General features: G+C 34.7%; 2 protein-coding genes across 2 annotated transcripts in view; one reads left to right on the top strand and one right to left on the bottom strand.

The window, feature by feature from the left end:
* The first annotated feature begins 309 nt into the window (after positions 1 to 309).
* On the top strand, positions 310 to 18,841 carry MS3_00005123 (uncharacterized protein). The gene is made up of 6 exons (XM_051213156.1): positions 310 to 884; positions 2,795 to 3,096; positions 10,565 to 10,872; positions 13,185 to 13,361; positions 14,253 to 14,546; positions 16,247 to 18,841. Exons 1-5 carry the CDS (start codon positions 621 to 623, stop codon positions 14,525 to 14,527), a joined length of 1,326 nt encoding a protein of 441 aa, XP_051069102.1. The 5' UTR covers positions 310 to 620; the 3' UTR covers positions 14,528 to 14,546; positions 16,247 to 18,841.
* Positions 18,842 to 18,911: 70 nt separating this feature from the next.
* Positions 18,912 to 26,573, bottom strand: part of MS3_00005124 (uncharacterized protein) — a 114,540-nt gene continuing 106,878 nt past the window's right edge. The window contains exons 22-24 of the mRNA XM_051213157.1: positions 25,142 to 25,510; positions 22,649 to 22,694; positions 18,912 to 21,020 (exon numbers count right to left, since the gene is read on the bottom strand). Of these exons, the coding sequence (XP_051069103.1) occupies positions 20,965 to 21,020; positions 22,649 to 22,694; positions 25,142 to 25,510 (471 nt within the window). The 3' untranslated portion in view covers positions 18,912 to 20,964. The remainder of the gene's footprint in view (positions 21,021 to 22,648; positions 22,695 to 25,141; positions 25,511 to 26,573) is intronic.

The following is a 26,573-nucleotide window of genomic DNA, read 5'->3' on the forward strand; positions in this document are numbered from 1 at the left end:
ACCCGGAAACTGGAGACACAACATAGCAAAAAGGAATGTAGACATAACTTCTACTCCTTAAGAGTTGTCAAATGCTGGAACTCGCTGCCAGCCGAGCTAGTCCGAGTGACTTCCCAGGAGTCCTTCAGGAGGCAACTTGACCAACTTCCATTGATCGATCCTTTAATAAAGAAGCGGATTAGGCTAAGTTTTGAGCTAGCTTTGTCTCGGTGATATTTCATTCCCTTTAAATCCTTTAACCAGGAGACAAGTGAACTCTTGTGGGGCAGGTTTGTTTGAAAAGTCAGTCTTTCCATCTTAGAAAGGACTCGCGATTCACCCCCCTGTTTCTTTTGGAGTGGGCGATTTGTTCTCCGATACTAGTCTCTTCTCTTTGAGCTTTGGCAGTTTGCAAGCTTCCTTTATTCTTTCCACAGCCATATAAAATCAAATAGTTAATTCTTTCCTAGGTCTATTCTGTCGACTAACATTGAATTTTTTCGTCTTCGCGTATCTCCTTATATTGGAAGATCATTTACTACTTTATGGATTTGAATCTCAGTCGAGATGATCTTAGCTAAATCAACTCTACAAAAATTGTAGATTGATCGCGCAGATTGATTAGGCGGAAATATAACACTATGGTACAAAAGCCTATTTTCTTTGAACAAGTTAAGTCATGCATCTTAAGCTTTCATAATACTAATGACAAGAGTGTCACGGACGAAACACATTTTTTACAAAGCTTATGTGAGGCTATAGAATCTGTCCTACGCATGGGACTAAAGTGTAGTCATCGCCTAATAAAGCGAAAGGATTATTGGAACTGGATGAAAAGCATTCCACGCATTTGCGAAAAATGGGAAATATTTGTCCACCCAAGTTACCTGCAGGCAATCAATCACGTAAGTGGTATTCAGTTAGCAATTGCTAACTGATGGATTAATTCATTGATTGCTAATGTATGTTATAACATACCGTTATAACGGTTACAATCGTTAATGTGGGCACATATATGTTCGTATACAGTGGTGTTTACACATATGCGTAATACTCACTTCAAAAAATTCAGATGTAATATATAGATAAGCAGTAATAGCAGCCAGGTTGTTGACGATCCTAAGTGGTTTCATAAGCGATTGGATAACTGTATTACATGCGTCAGTTTTTGCACAGAATGCTCTTAACACATATTTGATATGGCACTTTCTTTCTTTATCTCCATACAAGTACACAACCTTGCTTTCGATTTCATGTATCACATCTAAGACTGACGGGAATCAGACAATAATTATTCAATTGCTCATCTGAATATGCTGTTTAAACAACACTAAACATGTATATTTTTACGTTTTTAAGGAAAACTATATAGAGGAGAAAACTACCAAAATCCTTCAGTGGTTTGGTAAAGAGCATACATTCACCAGAGTCGCGTCATTTTTCCCCAGTTTCAAGGGTCTTATGCACGAAAGAAGCTTATTTTTATACTTATTCTAAACATCAGGGGAAAACATTCTTCAGTCTTGTTTTGTCATCCTAGTCTGTTAGGTGGCTCTGTGTATAGTTCATTTCACTCTACAACTGAATAATGGGAAATAAACCCAATCCACCAACTGAATTTATGGAGTTCATATTTGTCTGGGAACAGGTAAGTCTAAGATATTTGTGACATGGTTTTAGGAACTATTCTCTCTACTCTCCGTCATACTTCGGAAACTTTAGCCGCATCACCTTTGTTTATCAATCATATTATATAGTCTAAACATTTCATCCTAGCAGTCACGATATTTTATAGTCTGCTTTTATGACGGAAGTATTTTATAAAAATGTCCATATGCATATTAGTGCATTTTATGCTAGATCATTCCGTCATACTATGTAATTATGATTTGGTAACCGAAATAGCTAACAAATTCAGATTACCGGTACCTAATTAACTGAATCTGGCTTATTCACATGTAGAAAGTACAAATAAACTTATTTCCCGTTGATATAGATCAATTTCCTATTCTGTTTATCATTGTCCACTGATTTCACTAGTTAAGTTCATTTTGTCCTTTAATTTTACTTTATTGTAACAACTTGATTTATATTTGATGCAAATATTCTGTCGATTTTTTTCTTGGTTGAATATTTTGAATATTGTGATCGGTCTGCTGACATCTAATACACTTGATATGCTGATGCAAATCATAGATATTCGGATAAGATTGTTTTCTTAGACTTGCTATTTTCGTTTTGTGTGAGGTCATAGTTACGTGCCTGTTTATATCCAACTTATTTGATTAAATGTTAGCTATTTACAGCGGTTTGAACTAGCATGCTCATAATGGTGTTCAAGATTGACGATCAAATCTTAGTCTTATATTGTTAAACAAACTTATGGTTAGTGATTAAGTATTGGAAGCCCTGCTACCATGTTACTTTAAAATTTAAGCTTTGTACAAGAAGGGTATAGTGATCCAAGGTAAGTTTGACTTACTGCTAGGCATAAACGTTTCAAACAGCTAAGCAAGCCACCACAGTTTACTTTTATTGTGTTAATTAGTTTTATCAGTCAGATAAATCATCATACCAGAAGTGGGGGAACGACAGAATTTTAGGAACAGGTAGATTTAATGTGCTTAAAAACTGGACGTGTTCATAGGTGATATAAACGGGAGCTGTACTGTAAAACCCCATAATTTGTCGTTTGTTTCCTACTGATGAGTAAATTAGTACGGTCTTATTATTTTTGAATTACGCAACTTTTTGTCATATTTCATTGGACACTTTTGTTCAGCATACGCTGATTTTTGTCAAATTGATTTTATAGGTTCACAAATGCCGTAGTGTCACCACCGCTCAAGGACGTGGGCGTCTCCTTATTCGTATGTTATTGAGTTCCGGAACTTTGGACTTCCCATTTAAGTTACTGCTAAATAACATGCATTTATCAGCTGCATTCTATGAGGAGTCCGAGTCAGTTATGGGGAACGATATTCTTATTCAAATATTTTGTTCTCTTGTCAGTGAGGTTTGTCGGATTCCTTTTAATTTGAATGTGGATAATACGGAATTCCTTGATGAAACATGGTGTCTTCCAACATTTAAGACGTTTACATTCGTTCCATGCAAGTATGAAACATTACACTATAAACCATACTACAAATGTCTCGTATTTAATTTTAGATTTTTATGTAATTCACTATGTTTCTCAGCTTTATGGTCCAAGCTTTAGTATCAAACGAATATTTACACACTTGATGACTATATAAATCTATCAAAAACTGCATTAGTTGTATTTATTTATTTATTTATTTTAACACATAGATATTGGTACGAGGAGGCACCAAATACATATGCGTCAAACAAATCTCATTTGGTTTGTGTGTGGGCTGTGATACTGCCCGGGTGCCTAGACCGAAGCAGGTGGTTTTCTTAGAGGGCCACACCCCGAGCCTTCGACTCGAAGGTCTGATCCACAAGGCAGTGGAGCATCGTGAGGAGATGCAATCCCATGTTGGCCGGTGACCAACAATTGGTCCATACGCCATTTGTTCCTTCAGGATACTGGAGCCCATGTGCACCATTGGTTTGGAATCCGGTTAAAGCGCCAGACATTCTCTTTTCGTCCTCTCATTTTCGTAAGCAACAGCCCCGCCACGAGAAGGCAGTGAGTAGGACTTCCCTGGCATAGGCTATATACGCGTGGCCATGTGAAAGCATTTCTAGAGGGAGAGCGGACACTCTCCACTCTCGGCCGTACCAGGGCATTTGGGGGCCCCATTAGTTGTACCATATATACTGTAGCTTATGCTTTACTGAAATGAATGTTATTCATTGAAAAACTTCATTCTTTGATAATGGAGGGAAAATATTTTACATTTCGGTATACTTCTTTTTTTTAGTATCAAACTTAAGAATGGCCAACTCCACCACTTCCTCTTTAAGTAAAATAAAGACTTAGATAAACTTATAACATGTGGAATCCAAAATTACAACTTGGTTACAATCATTTTACGCAGATCGTTTTATCCAATATGACATCAAGACTATTAAAAAAAGCTAGCTTGATAAGATGTCAGTATTTTAACACAGTAACTGATAATTAAAGATGAGTTACATTGACTCAAACATTTGTATTTTTATATCTGAAGTACATCACTCGTATCTGGTCGACAAGTAAAGTTAGTGCAATAACTGTAGTAGCAGGGAAATTAAACTGAGTAATATAATGCAAAATAGTCTTGCTATTACTTAAGGTGTAGTTCATTAAAATGTCGTTCAGATAAATCCCATTATATTTTTTATATTAATGATAATACCTTTCCAACAGCTTCAAGATCCTAACCTTGCTCGATAGGTTCTCAAAGTTATTTAGTAATTCATTAAGACATTGAATTTTAGTACCAAGTAAATTCATATATAGCCAAATTATAATCTGTGATCATATTTCCGAAGGCTCTTTTAATTATTATCGTGATATGTATTGTCTACGGTTTCGAATTTCATTGGATTATATGGTGTAATAATTATCTGAAATACTCATATCAACATGCTAAAAAACTGTTTTTGGCTATAAAGCAGCATATTATTTGTAGGTGGGATTCACCATAGATTAATTGGGGTTGCAGTACCATTAAAAACCAGAGAGCACCGGGTAGCTTTCTCATCCTAGTATAGGATTTAGTAAAGCGCGCTCAGGACTCCACGAGAGATCAAACTTAGGACCTTCAGATCTCGCGGCAAGTGTTTAGCCATTATAATCATTGCGTTGATCTCTATTGATTTGCACTTCCAACTTCGAACAGTTCACATCCAACTCATCATCCAGTGGAGCTGGTAACAACTTTGCAACTCCCTACATGGATAATTTCCATGTCACAAATTCCCACTTAAACTCCGGGAATTTGTCTCGAAATAGGTCATAATATTACCTTATATCTCTTTTTTGGCTTATTTTCACGTGGTTTATGATCTCTCACTTTGAGTTTAAACTCTATATCATTCAATAACTCGTATTATTCGGATATTCTATCCTCTAGAAATAGTCCTTGTTACTAGTTTTGTAGTTTCTACAATCCTAAAAGAATCACTGAGAAAATTAATGGACAAGGATAACTGTATTTTTTAAAATTATTCTTGGCTATCATCTGATGAACTAAAAGCTGGATACTTCGTTTGTGAACTTTTTTGGTCTGTATTCTTTAATATTTTTATTTTCACTATTTCTACATACATGCTTTATGATGACTACAACTGGAGAGAATACTTTCGCTATAGTTTGTATTTTCGCCAACCGTGTTTACAATTGTTTGGTTACATACATCTTTGTCTTACATCGCATCACTTATTTATTCCTCTTTGGTCCCATTTTGTGTATTATTTTATTTCTCAACTCACATGATGACCCGTATGTGATGGAAACCCTGTCATGTTTAGACGACTCCAAGCCACTGGCTAATAAAAGTCTCAAGTAATTTAATGAGATACTATTGTTGATACAGCTTTTACAAAACTGCGTATGCCACTAAAACTGGTCTTCTTCAACGTTCACATACTGATGCGGATCTCATGACAGATAGGTTTGGCAGTCTTTGGAAAGTCATGAAATCGATGTTTGCTGTATATCCGAGACCCGTATTCAAGACTCCAGCAAACTACTACAGCTTCGTTCTTCATTTATTGAATCGAAAAGCTTGTATCAAGTACACTTATCCGGGGACCGTATGGGATCTTCGTCCGGCTGGGCTGTCGTCAATGTCACTCTAAACGCCATGATATCTGTCAGCTACAACGTAGGACCAGGAACGTATATGCACCGGTCCAAGTTGCCATATCTTAATAGCACAACAAGATGAACACCGAGTTCATAGAAGTAGTTACTTCAATAGTAGTAATGTGTAAAAGAAATATTGTGTATAAGAATATAATACAGGAAGCAAGAATTAGTTCGTAGAAAGAAAGGCACAAAGCAATTTTAATCCCACGGTTTAAGGAGAGACAAGGGGTGTATACACCTACACCATTGTGATCGATTCTTAGCAATGTCACTCAGAGCCTCTAATAATTGGTTACGATAGTTACACGGGCCCCAACCAAGTAGTCTGCATCTACCAACATGGCTCACACCAGAAGTTCGTGACTTCAGTGACTGATGCCACGTTTTGGTATGGCCACCTGTAACTTCCTTCCAACCATCCCAACACTAGTCAGCATTGCGCGTCATGGTAATCGGTGTTCAGGCGTACGTAACACATGGTCCAACCATCTCAGTCGATGAAAATTTACAACCTCACCAACTGATTTACTATCATTCCGTAATGCCCTGCGTGTAACCTCACTATTACTTGCCCGGTGGTCCCAACAGATGCGAGCAATATTTCTAAGACACCTGTAATCAAATAACAGTAGCCTACGAGTATCCTCTACTCTTAATGGCCACGTTTCGCAGCCGTAAAGTAGAACGAACTACTGGGCAGTATACTCGTCCCTTAATTCATATACGAATATCTTGTCTTCGCCATAGGTAACATAATTTGGCAAAAGCCAAACGAGCTTTTCGACTCCGTGCTGAGATTTAGTCGGACACCAACCCATTAGGGCTGAGCAGACTTCAAGATAAATGAAGTTGTCGACGCGTTCGTCTGTTTCACTCCCTATCCTTAGTTCAGGTGTTGACGCAGACAAGTCCTGAACCAACTACTTGCATTTAGAGGAGGAGAAGCGCATCCCAAACATTCTGGCATTGTTGCTCAGAGCAGCCAAAAGACTGAATTTTATCAGCGTCTTCACTAAACAGGACTATATCATCTGTGTATTCTAAGTCGATAAGTGGACCTCCTGGTAGGAGATCGATGCCCGAAAATTCAGTCGAATAGAACGTTATTTCCATTAGTATGTCTATGATGAAGTTGAACAAAAATAGAGATAGTGGACAGCCTTGACGGACACCACTTGAGGTCACAAAAGCAGATGACAGTTCGCCATATGCTCTGACTCAATTAGTAGTGTTCAAGTAAAAAACCTTGAGAAGATTTGTATGCTTCTGAGGTACGCCTTCCAACGACAGACACTGCCACAGAACCTCTCTGTCTACAGAGTCAAATGTTGCTTTTAAGTCGAGAAAGACCACCATTGTCAGATGCTGATAAGCATGTCTGTGTTCTAGAACCTGACGAATGTTGAATATGTGGTTGATGCAGCCACAACCAGGTCTGAAGCCAGCCTGATTTTCTCATGTTTCATTTACACTTGACTTCTTAATCCCAGTTTCTTTTAGTAGCCTGTAAAGCTTTCTAGTGTTACCTACAGCCGCTCCTTTTTCAATCTCTTCCTTTCGTTGCCCACCACTGATCACAATCGTTCCTTAGACTTTTGGCTAGCCTAGATCTAATTTGTTTTTGCTCTTTATCGTGTTCAGAGACTGATGGGATGAGTTTACAAGAATTTATCAGTGCAATAGAGTTAGCAGTAATCCACTGATTTTTCGTGACCCTTTGGTTCAAATCACTAATAGATGTTGTTGCTGTTTCCACAGCTGTTCGTATATCTTTCCAAGCAACATCTGGGTCAGCCTCGTTTTCAGAACTGCCTAAGTGTGACCTCAGTTGTTCCTGGAATCTACTTGTGGCTTCCTCGTCACTGAGTTCGACTCTAATAGGTCTTAATGTGATTCTCCTACGTTCTGTGAGGCGTATGCGAACGCATGCTCGTATTAGAGCATGGCCGGAGACCAAGCAGGTATTCCAGAATGAGCGACAACCTTCTATCGACCCTCTCCAACGATGACTGATGGCAATATGGTCTATTTGAGTCCATCGTTGGTTTGGCGCAGGGGGTTGCCATGTTAGGCGATGTCTCTCCTTATGTTTAAATTTAGCGTTTGCTAAAGATAAACGATTGTCTGAGCACAGTTGCAGCAGACGATTATCATTGTTTGTTCGCTGTGCCGGGATACTAAAATACCCACCTAAATGCCTTTCTGTTTGGTTTAAACTACCTATCTGGGCATTAAAGTCACCTGCTACGAATACTATGCCTGAACGTTTAGCTTTCTGAAGAAGTTCAGAAACAACAAAAAGGCAACGACGTGCGTTCCTATCCTTCCGAGTTCTTACGGAGCCGTTTAGCCGAACAACACATAGGCGACTGTTAACGGGGATCCATTCTAATAGTGCTTGTTCAGCCCTCGTACTTAGCGCTATGCCTACACCTGCCAGCTCACGAGAATTAGCCATCAGGTCGCCAGAAACACGGAGGGTGTATCTCGTCGGCTCTTCGTTTTGGCGAGGTGAGGTCAAGTGAATGAGCACATTGAGGTCCTGTATGCGTGTTTCGGAGAGACAGCTTACATCAATGGTACAAGATTCTAGTGTTTTAGCCAAGGAGGACTGCTGGTCGATTCGACATGGGGTACGTACGTTGAAGGCTACAATGTGTAGTTTGGAGCGAGGTTTCAGTAGACCTGGGCCAGCTTTTTACCCATTAGAATCGTTGGCCATGGTGACACTTGAGGAGGAAGTTAAAGGAGGAGGTTTAGAGTTGAAAGTCGAGGTAGGAGGAATAATAGGAATTAAAGAGGGATATTGATTATGAATACAGTGATCATGAGGGCGGTTATCACTTCCCGGTTGCCCACACCGTGGAAAGGTTCTTCTAGAGGTACCTGAAAAGGAAATTAGGTTAGGCGTGGTCTTAGTGACCCCAGAGCATAACCACAGTGCCCAAGAGACAACTGCTTGAGGTCGGTCGTACCCGACCTTTCTGTGAGTAATTTCCATGTTAGCTCCGTACTTGTTGAGACCTTACTGTTGGAGACGGATATCCGTGGGATAAGGTGAGATGCGCATTTCTAGGGTCGACCTTTTCTAGCCCCACCCCTCCTTGTGGGGAGGCAGCATCGCTGTTATGCTGGTTGTCTGACGGAAACACCTTACTTCCGTCACACCTCTGTACAGTCGGCAGTACGACTTTGCCCTCGGACATTGGATTTACTGCTTTTAGTCTTACCGCTCTTCAACCGACCTGTCTGGCATGGTAGGACCTTGAGGGATGACCGTTCCAGCCAGCACAGCTCGACTGGTTCATCATGATAGGCAAGCCCGATCACCACGTCAAGGTAGCAGCAACGGCCGGGATGCCATGATATAGGCAATACTGACGGATTAGTTCCTCAGTAAAAGTCGATTATATGGATCAAATGTTTGATGATAAACCCTCAATTCTTTTTAAGAATGATGGTGACCTGGTCAGGAAACTGACTGGCTTGTTTGGTTGGGTTTAGAAAACAGCATGTTTCGACATCTATGACTTAGTGTCGTGGTATGGAAAATGATGTGCAAGACTGGTATCTGTTGGCCATTTACAACTCCCAGTTGGGGTTCTAGAAACAGTGCAACACAATAGCTTGGGATGTTACCAGAAATAGCTGAGAATAGTAGCCAATAGCGGTCCTGGTGTGATCTACTACTTTCTTCATGAAAATGTGAGAAAATTTCTCGAATGAATTGAATTTCTGGTTGTATTTTTCTGACTAAACTGTTTATTCTATTATATACTACTTTGTACACTTAGTTCTGCTAATTCTTTTTTTCGATAGTACTTCCTCTTCTTTATCTCTCCATAATTTCATATTCTTACTTTTTGATATACATTTATTTTAGTGTCTTCCAATTGAAACATTAAAAATATGAACTGGGTAAAGAAGTAATTCTTTTCAATTAATAAAGTCAAAATAAAAACTAAAGTGAAATTATTACCAAGTTACAATCATGCATCTCTAATAAATATTTTCGAATTACTCGACTTTTCCAGTTTTGTTACATTTTAATTTCTAATTTTAATATTACCTTACTCTGTTGAATGATCTGATTATCTAATTTTCATTCCACTCATTCTATTAATTACTTATTTTCGATCTCATGAGTAACATGAAACGTTTATAGTTGTATTCAACTTTAATTTTTATTCGTCGTCTTATGTAACTAGTGTTAGTAATTAACCAATTATGAAGTTTCACCTTAGTTTTGATTTTATGGAAGTTTTTTTAACTGATTACTAACTCTATCGTTAAATTGATTCACCACCATTTATTTGATATTGATTTTATACTTAATTGTAAAGCATATATATTAGTGTAGGACTTCAACGAGGACCTAATTGAAAAGAATTACGTCGTTACTCAACTTATATTTCTGGTGTCTTTTAATTGCTAAAATATAAAGCCCGTGTATTTAGATATAACTCAATAGCTGACTAGTAGCCGATTAATTGAAGCGGTTTTACTGGCTGGTTACCAAAACTTAATGAGTGAAGTGAGTGTAAATTTATGAGTTAGTGGGTGAGGACCGGTCACCTACAAGACGAAGCAAAAACTCTACACATTTTAATTACATTACGGTGTCTGACTCATAAGCGTTCACTATTGTTGAATTTAACTCCTTTTCAGATGTCTTGTTTCCTTCTGCTGTTATAGTTTACTTAAGTTACCCAATTATATTCACAGTTTTATGAATTGTAAGATTTCTATATTTTCTCCCTGATTCTTTGCATGATAGATTTATTAATAATTAAATAACCAATCGTGTTTCATCCCCGATAGAATGCTTGGTGCTCGTGTCGAAACGGTAGATGGCCATTATTTAGTTACAGAAGTAGATCCTACTGGAGTTGTTGCAGAAGATCATCAGATAACTGTTGGTGATATTCTATCTACCATGTATGGTTGTATATTGCACAATTCTGGACTCTTTTTAAATAATCTTCGATCTCTTTATGATGGCCAACCCATTCCAGTTGGTGTTACGAAAGCTCTAATGCCTGACGGGCGTATATATCCTCGTTTGAGATCTCTTTTAGAACAATATGGTTATGTCAATTTGATTACAGACCTCGAAAGATCAGGACCAGGTATTTTACTTGTTAATACTGCATTTTAGGTCAACTAATATCTCTTTGACCTTTTGTTGTTTAGTGACTAGTTATAATTGTCGTGAAGATTAATTTTTATGTTGTTACCCCTACATGGTTATGGCTGTGTGAATGTTCTTTAAGCCATATATTATTCTTCATATCTTACTAAATAGAACCAGAAAACTTCAGGGAAATCAATTATGAAAGCTAAGAGATTGAAGTCACTAGAAGTAATTTTAATTATGTTATATATATGTCACTTTTATGTTCATACTGTCTTGTTTTTTGATTATATAATAAGGTTATTGTGATTCGGACACAGTTTTCCGATTTGCTGGATCAGGGTAAATTTTAAGAGTTAGTGCAAGGAAAATACTAATATCCATAATTTGTGTATCAATAGGTAATAATAACGTAGTTAAAATAATTATGATAAATAGCTTACGTAATGTATTCATTCCTTGGACTTATATCAAGTCCAAAATTCAGCAAATTTTATTCTCTATTGTTACTTCTGTTTAAGGCTTTTCAAGTTGACAAACAGTTATGAGGGTATCACAGCCATCTAATTATCAGCTAATTAGAAACATTATCGTTTGTGTAAAACACCAATAATATTATCGGTGTAGGGTTGTGGAAGTTGTTAAGTTTTAATTGAGTTCATGAGCTGATCAATGTTAGACCACCATTGAAAACCTAGAAACACTGAACGGCCGTTTTGCCCTGGTATGGAACTCTTTAGCAGTGGGACATAGGCCCAAGACCCTTGACCCGACCGTTGTCGCTACCTTGACGTGGTGATCGGGCTTGCCTATCATGATGAACCAGTCGAGCTGTGCTGGCTGGAACGGTCATCCCTCAAGGTCCTACCATGCCAGACAGGTCGGTTGAAGAGCGGTAAGACTAAAAGCAGTAAATCCAATGTCCGAGGGCAAAGTCGTACTGCCGACTGTACAGAGGTGTGACGGAAGTAAGGTGTTTCCGTCAGACAACCAGCATAACAGCGATGCTGCCTCCCCACAAGGAGGGGTGGGGCTAGAAAAGGTCGACCCTAGAAATGCGCATCTCACCTTATCCCACGGATATCCGTCTCCAACAGTAAGGTCTCAACAAGTACGGAGCTAACATGGAAATTACTCACAGAAAGGTCGGGTACGACCGACCTCAAGCAGTTGTCTCTTGGGCACTGTGGTTATGCTCTGGGGTCACTAAGACCACGCCTAACCTAATTTCCTTTTCAGGTACCTCTAGAAGAACCTTTCCACGGTGTGGGCAACCGGGAAGTGATAACCGCCCTCATACCTCTAATAGCACTCAAGATCACTGTATTCATAATCAGTCTCCCAGGACCCTTGGTGTCGCGCGCGAACGCTTAACCTCTATGCCACTGAGCCGGTATCTAATCGTGTTAATATCTAATTTCCACCAATCCACGATATTGCGCGACCAATAAGATTGTTTAGCGTTGGCCAAATAAGTAGTATTGGTGAGAACAAAGAACCATTTATGAAGCACAGTATATTCTTGGCAGAACTTAGTTCCGAGAAATGCATTTGTGCCTAGGACTGAACAATCCACAAACAAATTGTTTATGATCAGTGGCAAGAGACAATTTAATGAGGGAAACTTTCATAGTAATTATTTACTAATTAGCTTGAAAATTAGTGATCAAATTTGATAGTTTTTTTAATTTGATGAGGAACAAAAAGATCTTGCACTAATATATGTATTTTTGTCGTTCTTTTTTGTTATCATGGTTGATAAAAAAATCAATGACTTGTTACTACTATTTGCTTATCAATTTTTTAAATACATTATGTATCTACCCAGTTTATCACACTCGTTTTGTCCTATTGAATTTAATTGCTAAATATGTTGATTTTAACATGTCTCATATTTACGAATACAAAATCATTACTTATAAAGCATGGACGGTAAGCTTTGTCATGCATACTGAATTTTGTTGTATCGACTTGGTATGCTAGTTTTATAGTTGGTTTTCTGAATTGAAGCATGTATCAAAGGACGAGAAACATTGGTTCAAGATCAAACTAGTAAATCTGGGGAACCACTATTTTATCCCACCAGAAGTCCTCATAAGTGCATTGCTGAGAAAATATAGAAAATCCCTCCCCAACATCTTGAAAAAATCGAATACCACAATTGTTGTTCCCCTGTGCTTTAGAACGTTTCAAGAAATAACTAATCGTATAGAAGTCGTTGTTTGTTTCTGTAGCATGTCAGTTTTAATAACTCAATCAAGTAGACATTAATCTTTGTGTACTTTGCTTTTTGGTTTTTCCCACTAGTTCATATTATTGACAATTCGAAGTTCCTCAATCAGGAACCTTGGTATCATTTTCGATATATTGGACAATCTGAAGTGGGTTCAAGTGGTGGAGTTAATTTGATAAATCAATCTATTGTTTCTGTTCTAAGTAATTTAAAAAATTCAGATGAGCAATGTCCTGTGCACATTGAATTGGGTAAATCAATGATTATTTCTTTTTTTGTTTTGTTATATATATACTAGCCAGATTGGTGGTTCATCTAAGCTTTTTACTGTTAACCTTAGAGTAATGATTTACTTAGTTTCCTTAAATTCTTTATTAGCTTCTCCTTATGTAATTTAGTCACATAGTTCTATTGTTAAGGTAGATACCTTTCTTGTTATGGTTTCTGGAAGTATATTACCTTCGGTTTTTTCAGTTTTTACTAAACACTTGTTCACATAAACAGTATGATCGAACTGATAAACATGTTTTTTTATAATTAATATGTACCCTGGTTTTATTCATTTGATCTTTTGTTATATATGCAGCTCAGTTGATATAAGATTCTTTCGCTCTAAAGATTAAGAAATTCCGGATTCTGTATATGTTAGGAGAATACAGATTTGATTAAAGCACGTTCCGTGCAGGATTATGTTAGGACATGCTGATTAGCTATTTCTTAACCATTCAGCGCCGGTGGATATTTGGAGAAGACTCTAGAATCTACTTGTGTAAAAACCGTAAATACACTAACGTTTTTTTATTGTGCTTCCTACTTCCATCTATCCTTGTTATTTGGAATATAATTTCGTTCCTGTTCAAACGTGTTCTGATGTGGGGACTTGCCGAGTGAATTAGTGTCCAAGAATACTAAGCAATAGGAATAGCTGGGTCGTAATAAGAAAAAATTATAACAGCATATTGATAACGTTAAGATCTCTCGATTATCTAATTAAGCTTACGTCTGTGATTTTATAAGTTGTGGATTCTGCATTTTTCCACTGAACACTCTCACATTGTCTTCTATTTCTGCTATTTTTAACGTTACTCGACTTTAAATGGTAAGATACAGTAACTTAGTTGGAAATTTTTTTTTCATTTAAGGTGAATTGGGAGTGATTGTATGGCAGTTACAGCGGAAAGATAATAAAGTTTGTCGTAGTGAAGAACCTCTTCTACGTCATTCCTATCCACAAATATCTTCATGCGGTCGAAGAACCGATGGGACCAATTATTTTGCATATATAGCCGGTGAGGAATCATGCACTACAGCTAGTCATTTTACATGTTATGTATTTGAATCAACGGATAAAGAAGAAGCTAGAAGAATTATATCCGGTTTATCAATGGGCTTTGATAGAACACATTGGACTTTATAATTATTAACGACAACATAATGTAAGAGCATTTTTAAATAATGGATCTATTTTATAGCGAAAATTCATTCAATACTTGTGATCACTTTTCTTATAAACATTCAAAACAATGTGGCATAATTTTCATATTCTGGTTTAATTGATTTCATTTTAGGTGATCTGTTTCATTCCTGTTAATTATGTGATAAATTTTTGTGTTTTTGTTTAGTTTGTTTGTTTTTCTATCTCGAAAATTTACTTCATTTAACTCTGTTTTACATTCAAGTAAGTATTAATGGATATATTAGAAGATTATTAAGTGATATGTTTAACTTTTTTTCCCATTCTCCTACTTATTTCCCATGTATTTTCGAAATAAACTACAAATGCTCATTCGATTTATATTTATAAGTTTTTATTTGTCTCTTTGTTCATAGTGAATTATTTTTTGCTATGTATGTTTGTCTTTACGTGTGGTTTTGTTTGTTAAATAAATTACCATCGACTATATTGATTTTATGCCGTGGAACATGTATTGTTCATTGTATTGTCAAGTTATCTGTGCATTTTGTAATATACACTTTTTTGAGTTATATATATGTGTACCCATGGTGGTAGTATTGTTGTGTTTTCATGTCTGTTTGTCGTCCTTGAAATCACCTTTGACCTGAATATTGAACTTACTTTTTTTATGGGGAAGTTCAATAGTTACCCAGTACGTAAATTCTTATCTAGATTTTATTTGTTACAAAATTAAAGTTTTTGTTTTAATATAGTTGGAAGCGCTTAAGTAGATATCGATTTTCAGTATGGTGACCGTGGAGGTTGTTGAATTTTATTGAGCACATAAACTGCTTCAAGTTAGACAACTATTCTAAAAGTGAAAGCACTGGTAAACTGTTTCGTTCTAGCATGGGACTCTCCAGCAGTGCGCATCTACGACTTCACTATCGGGGATTAGACTCATGATCTTAGGTCTCACACTTGAACGCTCAACATCTACATTACTGAGTCTTCACCTGACGATGTACAAGTTTAGCTTCAGTCAATCCTAAATACTGTCCGATCGTCTCCCATTATCTTCAGTGGATATGTTCCTCACAACACCTGACACGATTCCCTCTCAAAGATGGTTACTATTAATCATCATATGATCACTAGTGACTAGCTTCGATAGGAAATTTCCAGAGTGCCAGTGAGAAGCTGTGAACATTGGAGCTAAATCGTCTCAGGTGTTGTGAAGAATATATCCACTGAAGATAATGGGAGATGGTCGGACAGTATTGAGGATTGACTGAAGCTAAACTTGTATACTGTGAGGCAAAGACTCAGTGATCTAGTTGTTGAGCGTCCTATCACGAGACCAAAGACCGTGGGTTCGATCCCTAGTGGTGTCGTGGATGGATATTGCTGAGATATTGATTTATCGAGTGAATCGGTGTTATTGTCTAATAATTGTATTCTATTTCATTAGTCGTTCGAATAATAACTATTTTAGACCTACTTGCTATTGTTTGTTCACTTATAATATCACATATGAATGCACACTTATTGAGAGAACAATTAGATATTTTTTGACATAGGCTTAATTATTTCGAATAAGTCAACTTGACATACGGGTAGAATGACTTAATCATCTACCTACAGAATTGCATCTGCATTATAATTTATCATTTTCATTGTAATCAGTATACTTTAAATAATATGTAACATCTTTGACTTCATAATGTTATTCTTTTTTAGGTTATTATATTTTCTCTACCTTTGGGTTTGTCAATGTTGTAATATACCAATTCCGTTGTATGATAGAAAGTTCAGTTAAAATTCGTGTTCATTCGTATTACTTTAATTTATTATATATCTTCAGTAATTGCAAATAAAGGTCTCTTGGGCCAAATCAGAGTAAATTTATTTTTTATAGGTCGAATTTATGAATAAAAAACTGATTTTTACACATGAGACAGTTAATATATGGTAGAGTTGAGTGCACTTTACTACTTGAAATTCACTAGTGTCGAAACATGGCAAAGAACGTTCTCGATTAAATCATGAATATTCAAGAACCTACTTGGTACTTCTCAGGAATTCTGAAGCTGTTAATCAAATCTATTCGTCTACATTTCCCCATAGAGTATTCTAAGAATTACTAGCTTCCTAGACCAGGATTGTTGTGCCTGGTTCTATGCAAGTTTTATGCTTCCAGGAATTCATACTTGATTTGTTATATTTCTAAAATAAGGATGATTTCCGAAGGATTAAATGTCTGTTCCTATTTCGTTTTGATGAGTCCTTGTGTGATTTCCACATTCATAATTAGTATGGTTGAATATATCGTTTATATTTGTTCATTGTATTGTAGGAAGTTGGACTATCATTCATGTTATTATTTTGGCTTACCTGTGGGACTTGCATCTTCCATTTTCACCAGTTTCTAATTTGGAAAATTTACAGTTAAAGTAATTCATATAGAGAGATGATTTAAAATGGATTTGCTTCACTAATGACAAGGAGTTACGGATTTTGTAATTAGAAGTTTCTGCATATTTAATTATGTGACTGGATGTAAAGGATAGTTTATTGCGCATTTCGGAGAAAAAGATTAAATTAAGTTTGAGTCTCCTCTTCCATAAAGGGTCGAGCTCAAGTTTATTACATCTAGAATTATAATTCAAGGTACAATCATTCCCAAGAATCTAAAGTGTAAATTGTTGCTGTACTGATTCCAACCTTAATTTATCATTTATGCACAAACTACTAAGAATAAACGTGCAGTATTCTAGGAGTAGTCGAATACATACTTTGTACATCAAAATACATGACTCGTTGTTATGAAGGTTTCGAGTTATGCAACCTATAAGACATTAAAACTTGGAGGTCTGTTTCAATACTTGTACTGTAAATGACAAATCGTAGGAGTACTCAAGTTTCCCCTGTTTTCTCCATGTCTAGTTAATACAATAAACTTTTCGAGTATATGAAACTTACAAAAAGTTTTATTTATAAACTTTATGTACACAAAATTTTAGAATTAGCAAAACATAAACAACACTGTCTTCATAGAATATCATTTTTAAACAACAAGATTTATTGACTTCAATATAAAAAAGAGATTTTATTCATTTTACTCAATCGTCTGAATGTCTCACAGCATTTATACAACAACAACAAGAACTGCTACTACTACCTGTTGAAAAACAAGAACAGTACAATTTTTCAATATTAATATAAAAACAACATACTTGTCTAAACTTATTTTATACTATAACCGTTCGATAATTTTAGATTTGTTTATTTCTTTTATTCAGTTGATAGTGTATTACTGATTGTTAGAAAATAAATGTGCTCATAATGATTTAATCATTAGTTAAGACAATAATTGAATAACAATAATGTACATATCTGTCGATATTAGTCTGCCGTGGGTAATTTTGAGTTCTTTTCTTGGGCATATTAAGTAACATGATATCACTGATATACAGTTAAATGCTTATACTACTTAATTGTAAATAAATGCTTTTATAGCGTTGTATGAGAATCAACTTAGAATGTAGTCAAATATTTAAACTGTAGTTATTAATTGATATCAGTTACATGTTAATTGTATACCAGTTGTATACATTTGTCGGTGCTCTTTCTGAGTAAATAAATTGAATAACATTCCACATCATTAGTTACTATGTGTAAATTAACATTGGTTATCGTAATATGATTTTAAAGCTTTGAGTGTTTATGTTAACAAATATAGTCTTCCTATATCCAGTTAATATTAACAGTATCAATGCTTGAGTGGATATCTACCTTCACTTATAGGTTAAAGTTCATCGTGTATTCAAACGAGTATACGATACAATGTGAATGGATGTTTCCTAATTCGATGAACCAATAACCAGTGAGATTTAAAAATGATATACAAGAAGGAAAAAAATGTTTACAAAATTTAAAATAGGTTGAGTTTTAAAAAAAGTTATTGAGGCAAAACGAATACTAATCCTTTCAATAATAAATGATGCATAAATGAAAACCTGAAATTTGGCCACACGATATAATTATGTTTACAAGTTGAAGAAATGGTAGATTTCCAGGGAAACGTAAACAATATTTTCTTACATTTATTCTCATTTTTTGTGACGTCACAACAACAAACTAGTTAGTTACTTTTATCGAAAACGTTTGTATAGTCATGTAGTAGAAGTAATTTGTGTCAAAATACCCTTTGTAATGACTCTAACCACATTGTTATTTGTAGGTCGATTTTAAAATATAATTAACATATTCGTCTGTTAGCTACGTAATAGTCTACGTTGGGCGTAAAAGTAAATTCAGGCCACTGGAAAATGCACAAAGAATGCATTTTACTTGATCAATACTGTTCACTTATAAGAGACAATATTAAGTATATTTAGTGTTATGCTGTGCTGTCATAAAAATGTTTCCTCTATTAAATTTACATATGAAAAAAATGTTCCACACGAAAACTTTGTTACTGAAATATGATTTAAGTAGTACTGTGATTCTTCACTATTGGAAGGCTACATTTTATGTAGTGTAAATTAATTTACTGTAAACAAAAGAAAATTCACCCAATAAAATCAAATGGATTCTTTTAGTCTGGAAATCTTGTTGTTATAACTTTGTTTTAAATTATCAAGAGGAAAGGAATCCGCATTATCAGTTAAACACAAAAATATACTTTCGAATATGGAAAGTCAAATGTTAGGTGACATGAGGTATCTATTACACTCCAGAACTTCGTTTTCCTGGCAATAAGTTTTAATAAACAAGATAAATGGAATTCACTACACGAAAGAAACCTTAATCTAGCAAGCTATTATATCTACAAATCATATAAAAGCCAACAATGCTCCCTTATATGAACGTTTGAAATTTGATTTAAACTTAAGATCGGGTGATTGAGAAATAATTTCCTAGATCTTTGAGTTATGAAATTGTTCCTTTCAGATTGGTTTAAATCATTCAAGTTCGTTGTTACAATAAGATAAATGTCCAAAAGAGACTCAGGATTATTCACTATTCACATTTATTTTCAATAATTTTTCTCAACGATGTGTAATAAAAGCACTTGAGTCAACATCTACTCATTAAAAATACCGGACATTTCGATTAGTTAACAATCTCTCACTCCCTTCCAGAAACTAAATGAATCACAATGTAAACCGTTGAATTTCTTCAAAATGTTTATTAAATGTGTGTAAAGGTATAAAAGGAAAAAAAGTGAAATCTTATTTATTAACGCGGAAAAAAATTGTGCAATCATTTATGAAAATATGTAATGTATGTAACTGTGCACGTATGTATTCGTGTGTGCCTCTTTGTGTGTATTTGTTTAAAAGAAAACATATTTTTTCGTTTAATAACTTTCTGATTTCGTAAAACCAAAAGAAAAAATACGAAGCTAACCAAACCACAGTGACCAAGATGCAAAAAAGAAACAGCGAAAAAACACCGAAACCTATGAAAAAAATCAATAACGTATTCATTTGTAATTGAAATTATAATTCATCGTAAATGGAACAACTAATTTCTCCTTCTCATACAAATGTAAAGCGAGGTGGCAATAGAGCGTTTGATAAAGGTGATCCAAAGGAATGAATAAAATGAAGAAGCGATTCATTGTCTAGTCTCTCCTGTTAATTACAAGTCAACTAAAAGATTAATCAGTTAAATGAAATTTTAGACAAAAGATATCTAAAATTATTTTAAAAAAAGTTGATACTTGGGAAAAAAAATGCATATCACTCTATCATCAACTTTGTATGCTTACAGGCTTTTGCTTTAGACATAACCAGCTAAGGAACAACAGACAATAACAATATCAATCAATAATCTGTTGTCAATATGATGGCAAACAATAGACATGATTAACTAATAAGTGGATTATAGGATTTGTTAATTACAAAGATATGTAATAAAACTTAAGTTATCAATAGTTTATAAGGAAAAGAAAATGTAAATCAATATCACATAGTAGATTATACAGAATCGAAACACAATTAAGTTAATTAATTTCAATAGATTGTCTAAGAATGCATTATTTTTATCACCGAAATTGTGGTAAAAGAAAAAGCTGAAAAATATTTTGTTCACTGGAACAATAGAATAGAAAAACAAATCTATTATAATGATTGGACAGGAATGCGATATTCATTTGCCAAATAAACGCAACATTAACTGGATATAAATATTGAACAAAAATATATATATATATATATATATGATAAAAGTTGGAAACAGACAAAGAAACCATTTGTCTTCTGAACAAATAATTAAAACTAAAGATCACTGATAATAATATACAGTATTAACAAGTAGTTCTAGACAACTGAATATTTTAAGTGAGAATAGATATCAATGATGGGATTTTCAAATGTTGATGTGTAGAAAATTTCTCATTTCATTGTTTGAATTGATTGAAATTATTTTTGTTTTCTACAAATCATTTATCAAGATTGGCTTGTTATAGCAATGGAATCCTTGAGCAAATTTTCAGCATGGTTGCCTATAATAGGTGGATGAAAACAAAAGAAAAAAAATTTAATTGGATTCTTTCGGAAATCGATAGAGAATGATTTTAGGCTGGAAAATATCATTGATAATTACTATGTTTGAAGCGATTACAAGTTCACTTAGTCTGCGAACGGAACAAAGACTCTGTGACCAAAGACCAATAAGTTAGCTATTCCGATGCGTCCCAGCCCCGCTAACTGGCGAGGAAAGTCGAAGTTCGAACGGGGAAATATATTCTGTAAGCAGCCAGAAGCACGAGCGATCCCAACCAGTCTAGCCGGAAATACACTCATTTATATATTGGTTTATACACACACTTTTGATTAATAATCAGAATAAATAACATACATGAATAATATTTCACACAAGAATATTATATGTTATACAGAATAAAATGTCATAGGGGAAGACGAAACAAGTACTGTGCTAAGTGATCATCAAATTGGATTAAACGGAATTAATGTTGAATAAAAACCATAATGAATAAATCAATCAAATTTGAACCTTTCTTCCCGTCATAACAATAATTCCTTTAAAATATACGTTTGTTTTTATGTGACCATGTTTGATGGAGATCAGCAAGGAAAGATAAGTATATATGTACTCTACAATAAGGGTGTGTACCAACGGACATGTGCTAAAAGGGATACATATCAACAGCTAGTATTAAAAAGGTACATTTTATTTGTGCACTTAATAACCTTGTTTACGCTGACTCTGTTCTGGACTGAACGGGTTGGGCTAGGCGAGAAGTTGGTATATAGAGGACCAATAAGGACTCAGAATTGAATTTAGGCTGCTCATGCTGGTTAATGCATCATTGGTTTGGTACAGGGACAAGACCAAATGAGTCAGTGTTCTGATTGGCGATTTTGTCACTTGATATTCGACAGGTCATAGGACATAACAAACAATCTACACAAACTCAAGGTACCAACAAAAAAATCACCCAAACGGTTGTTTATTTCAAGGTTAACCATATGAATACTATAGAAGCAATAAATAGGAAATTATGCTAAAAGTCATGTGAAAAAAGATTACATATTAATCTCTTAAAACTGAGGTCACCATGATGAAACAAGGTTGATAACTGATTTTTTTTTGAATACATGAATTTGATTACAATCTTTTAAAAACAATGGCTTCAGAAAAGTTCAATAAAGTGTTAATCTTTTGTATTTCCGGTTACTCTAAGAGATTTTTGACGCGTTAATATCACTTCCACTGTCAAACAATTGACATAAAATGTTTATAAAAAGTTTAAAAGAAATAAAATTGACTTGTTAATAATCGTGATGGGGTTTTGTTCTCTGAGCTGAATGGTTTAATCGTGGAGCTTTCATCATTCTTCTGAACGACATCGTCGGCACAAACTTTAGGTAGAAGTGAAGTGTTCGAATTTCTCCACATATAGCTCACAAATTGTCCTGTAGACCTCGATGTTGATTGGTTCTTGTTGACCTTAAATCTGTCATTGTTTACTTCTTTATTTTGGTTGTATCTCCCATTGGTTTGATTAATAATTAATATAAGAACTAGTAATGTTCTGTTAATATCAAATGAGTCACTTTTAAGGTAACTCTGATTTATACACAAATCAGTCTCGTATACAAAACTTACGATGAAAGACCTTGAGAATAGTTTCACATACAAATTGAAATTGACCCTAAATTCAAAAAATAAATAAATAAAGAAAATTATACAAGCTTATCTGTATTGAGTTGATTCTAAAAGAAAAGTTCATTGAATCAATTGAAGTGATGTTGTCCAAATTTAAATTTCACAGATTGAAATCATGAGTTAATTGAAGTTAGACCACCATGGAAAACCTGGGACCACTGGACGGCCTTCTCGTCCTAGTATGGGACTCCTCAGCAGTGCGCATCCACGATCCCTGACCCTGCGAGATTCGAACTCAGGACCTACCAGTCTCGCGCCAGACACTTAACCAACTAGACCACTGAGCCGGCATCCAATGGTGTTAATGTCTAACTTCAATCAATCCACGAAGTTGCGCCACCGTACACTATTGTCTTCAGTGAGCTGATAACTCACAACAGACCTGGTTGAACTCCACTGGTAACGGCTTTTCACTAGAACTCCAGGCGTATCTCTTGATGTCAGTCACTAGTGAGCAGATGATTATTATCAGAAGGGGTTTGTGGAGATTTTAGAAATTTCACATATTGCTGAGGAGTCCCATACTAGGACGAAACGGCCTTCCAGTGCTTTCAGGTTTTCCATGGTAGTCTAGCTTCAATTGACTCATGATTTCAGTCTGTGAAATTTCTAAAATCTCCACAAACCCTTTCTGAAAAATTAAAATTGTTTAAAATGATCTTTATAGTTTTCCTTAAAAATTGATAAATTAAGTTTATATGAATTTTCAATTATGTAATGTTGTTAAACTGTAAACATTTAAGTCAAAAACTATTTGTGGTGTATATTTCAAAAGTAATTTTTATCATGAATTGACATCAATAAATAGAGGGGATAAAATGAAATTAGTTAGCATGGAATAATTGTTTAGTTATAATCTGAGCGGTTAACAACATCAAAACAAGATCAAGTTAAGACGTTTAATATATTTATCTTTAGATTAGTAAGCTGGAGTTAAAACTATCATTTAAACCGTTGATCAATATCCATAAAATTTTACACTGACATGAGTTGATAAAGAAAGTTGACTTATAAAATTCTTAACAAGTATTTAAACAACTATCTTTTCAAGTTATATTCAGTTATGTTTTGTAATTTGACGATTTTTAACCTATTACTAATAGGAGGTTTTATCGAAAGATCCGCGGTATCAAACTTGAAAACATGAGTTGATGATTACTTACTATTGAAACAGGTCATTACATTCCTTAATCTGATTAGATTTCTAAACTAGAGTCTTGTAATGAAAGTTTTTGGCTTCCAGTAGACAACAAATACACCGTGAAGACGGAGTTTATCTGCAAAAATGTGATGTATTTGCGCTACACATTTCGAACAATCTGGTCACACATATACTTGTCAAGTCATTTTTATATGAAAATTAATAAAGGTCAATTAAATGAAAGTTCAAGTAAAATAACAAAGGGGAGAGAAATAATAAGAAATTGTCCCGTTATCCTAGGCTATAGAATGACTTAAGGATTACCAAGGTAAATTCATTTAATTAACCTTAAATAATTTTCATATAAAAATGCCTTGACAAGTATATGTGTGACCAGATTGTTCGAAATGTATAGCGCAAATACATCACATTTTTCAGATAAACTCCATCTTTTCATTGTTCTATCGAAATTTATAAAAGGGACTAACTGCTTTAAATAAATACACCGTTGTTTGTTATTTAAAACAGGTAGTACTTTAATTTCAACACTTATACTGAATTTATGAAACAGATATATAAAAGGAAATAGATCAGGCATAGGTTATTTTAGGGAAACCTATTTATTTATATTAATTAAACGTAACGATGTCTGAGAGATTTTAAAAATTTTATAATTCACTTTCACAGACTTAACAAAACTCTAAGAGTGTAAACCTTCAAAGGTGTTGATTATTATAATTATAATTAATGACTTTAGTCAATATTATATTTCGGTACAATATAGAATTCTCAGCACAAAATATTTCAATAAGTTTCCTTTTCTTATTTCTTGGTCGATCCTGATGATCAATATTAAGTGATCGCCAGTTAGATGTTAGCGGTTCAGGAGTCGACATCTGAATAATCTTTATTCTTTTGATTGCATATTGACAGCTACCAATATGTCTCTGATGATTGTACTTTTTTGTAAGTTATGCAGAGAAAAGTAATAAACGTTTCATAATAGCGCCTGAATAGATTATGAGATGAATATACATAATAATGTGTTAAAACAAACAAACGAAAACAAATAACTTGTTGAAATATCTTGATGGTAGGAATGGGTAGCCCAGAAATTAAAACAGCCAGCCAGTATTTTAAGTAATTAGTTTCATAAATTAAGTGGATTGCTTTAAGCGGTTATCAGGTTAGCTAATCAAATTTTATAGGTCAACCACTTTTCTAGCTGAGAAAAAAAATATTTTAATTCAATTTATAATAATAACAACAGTAAAAATGATATATTTGCTTACAGTGGTTTGAATAAGCATAGCTCTGTGTTCACGCATTCGTTGAACTAACTCTAAAGGTTTAACTGGATAATTACATTCCATTAAATTAATTGATGTTTCAATAGCAATTAGTACACCAGTTCGACCAATACCGGCAGAACAATGTACAACTATTGGTGTTTGATTTTTGCCACGAATTCGTTGAACTTGTTCTACAAATGATATAAGTTGATCAGTATCATTTGGTACACCATGATCTGGCCAACTAATATATTGAAGTTGTGAAATACGACGTGTTTCTGTTTGTTTCCTTAACACTGATTGCAAAGAGGCACGATGTGAAGGAATTTGACTAATATCGAATTCCCGATATGCAATATCAGTAATGATCTAATTTGAAGTGAATAACAAAAAATATATGTATGAGTACAGATTGCAACATGAGGCGCTTGAATAAAATTAGATTGTAAAATAAATGATAAATAAAACTCCTTGTTAAAGTAGAATTTTCATAGTTTTTGAATCACAAACTGATCTTAGCTAGACCACCATTTAAAACCAAGAAGTACTAGGCAGCTATCTCATTCACAACACGGCCCCACAAATCGAACGCATGATCTTTGGTCGATGTTCACAGGGGTTCAGACCCATCAGAAAAGCCAGTGGTTATATGGACTCTGTAACTAAATGGATAACGCGTTGAATGACTGAAGCGAAAGGTACTGGATTCAAGTCCCGGTGCAAATATCAACACAATGACGCAGGCACATCCAGCAAACGAGTTCCAAATAGAACAGAATACTCGTACTAGATTCCAATGTTAGTCACAATCTATTCCTTTCATTAAGTCAGAATGTAATAGTGAGGTTTCTAATTAAAAATGGTGTTCAATAAGATTGGTACCATCAGATAAAATCATTTTGATTATATGGTTATCCAGTGCTTGACATTGAAGATGCATAGCCCTATGATAAGTAGAAGTTGTAATATCTTTCAAAATTATTAATATCGTTATTGCAGTGACACCTGAATATCTCCGACTTGATTCTATATATCGATCATGGGTGGGCATTGTTCGTAAGTTCCAAACCGGGGTAAAAAAGCCTAATGCTTTTTGGTTTTCAAATGTTTTTCATCCGATACCGTTTTTTGATGAAAATTAACTTCGAATCATATGTCTTAAAAATTACGGAATGACTACTAGCATTCTGAAACAATGAGGGGACGATTTCTGATCAACCACATTTGAACAAAAGTTTTCGGCGTTGGGGAATTTAGTTGTCAACATTACAAGCAGTACATTTTATCAGATATAATACACGTAAGTAATTTTCTATTCGCATGTCTAATGCTACGAATAAGAAAATGTGTTTAACCTTTATGTAATATCCATGTTTCTTAACTACCTTATATTAATGAAATTGATTCGTATAACGTTCAAAATCAAAAGACT

The sequence above is a fragment of the Schistosoma haematobium genome, chromosome 3, assembly GCF_000699445.3.
Source record: "Schistosoma haematobium chromosome 3, whole genome shotgun sequence".
Taxonomy (NCBI): domain Eukaryota; kingdom Metazoa; phylum Platyhelminthes; class Trematoda; order Strigeidida; family Schistosomatidae; genus Schistosoma; species Schistosoma haematobium.

Excerpts from the sequence above, each read along its gene's own strand:
- MS3_00005123 (XM_051213156.1), top strand. The coding sequence starts at position 621 with ATGGTACAAAAGCCTATTTTCTTTGAACAAGTTAAGTCATGCATCTTA. Across the intron at positions 885-2,794 it reads ACCTGCAGGCAATCAATCAC|GTTCACAAATGCCGTAGTGT; the intron begins GTAAGTGGTATT and ends TTGATTTTATAG. Across the intron at positions 13,362-14,252 it reads TCCTGTGCACATTGAATTGG|GTGAATTGGGAGTGATTGTA; the intron begins GTAAATCAATGA and ends TTTTCATTTAAG.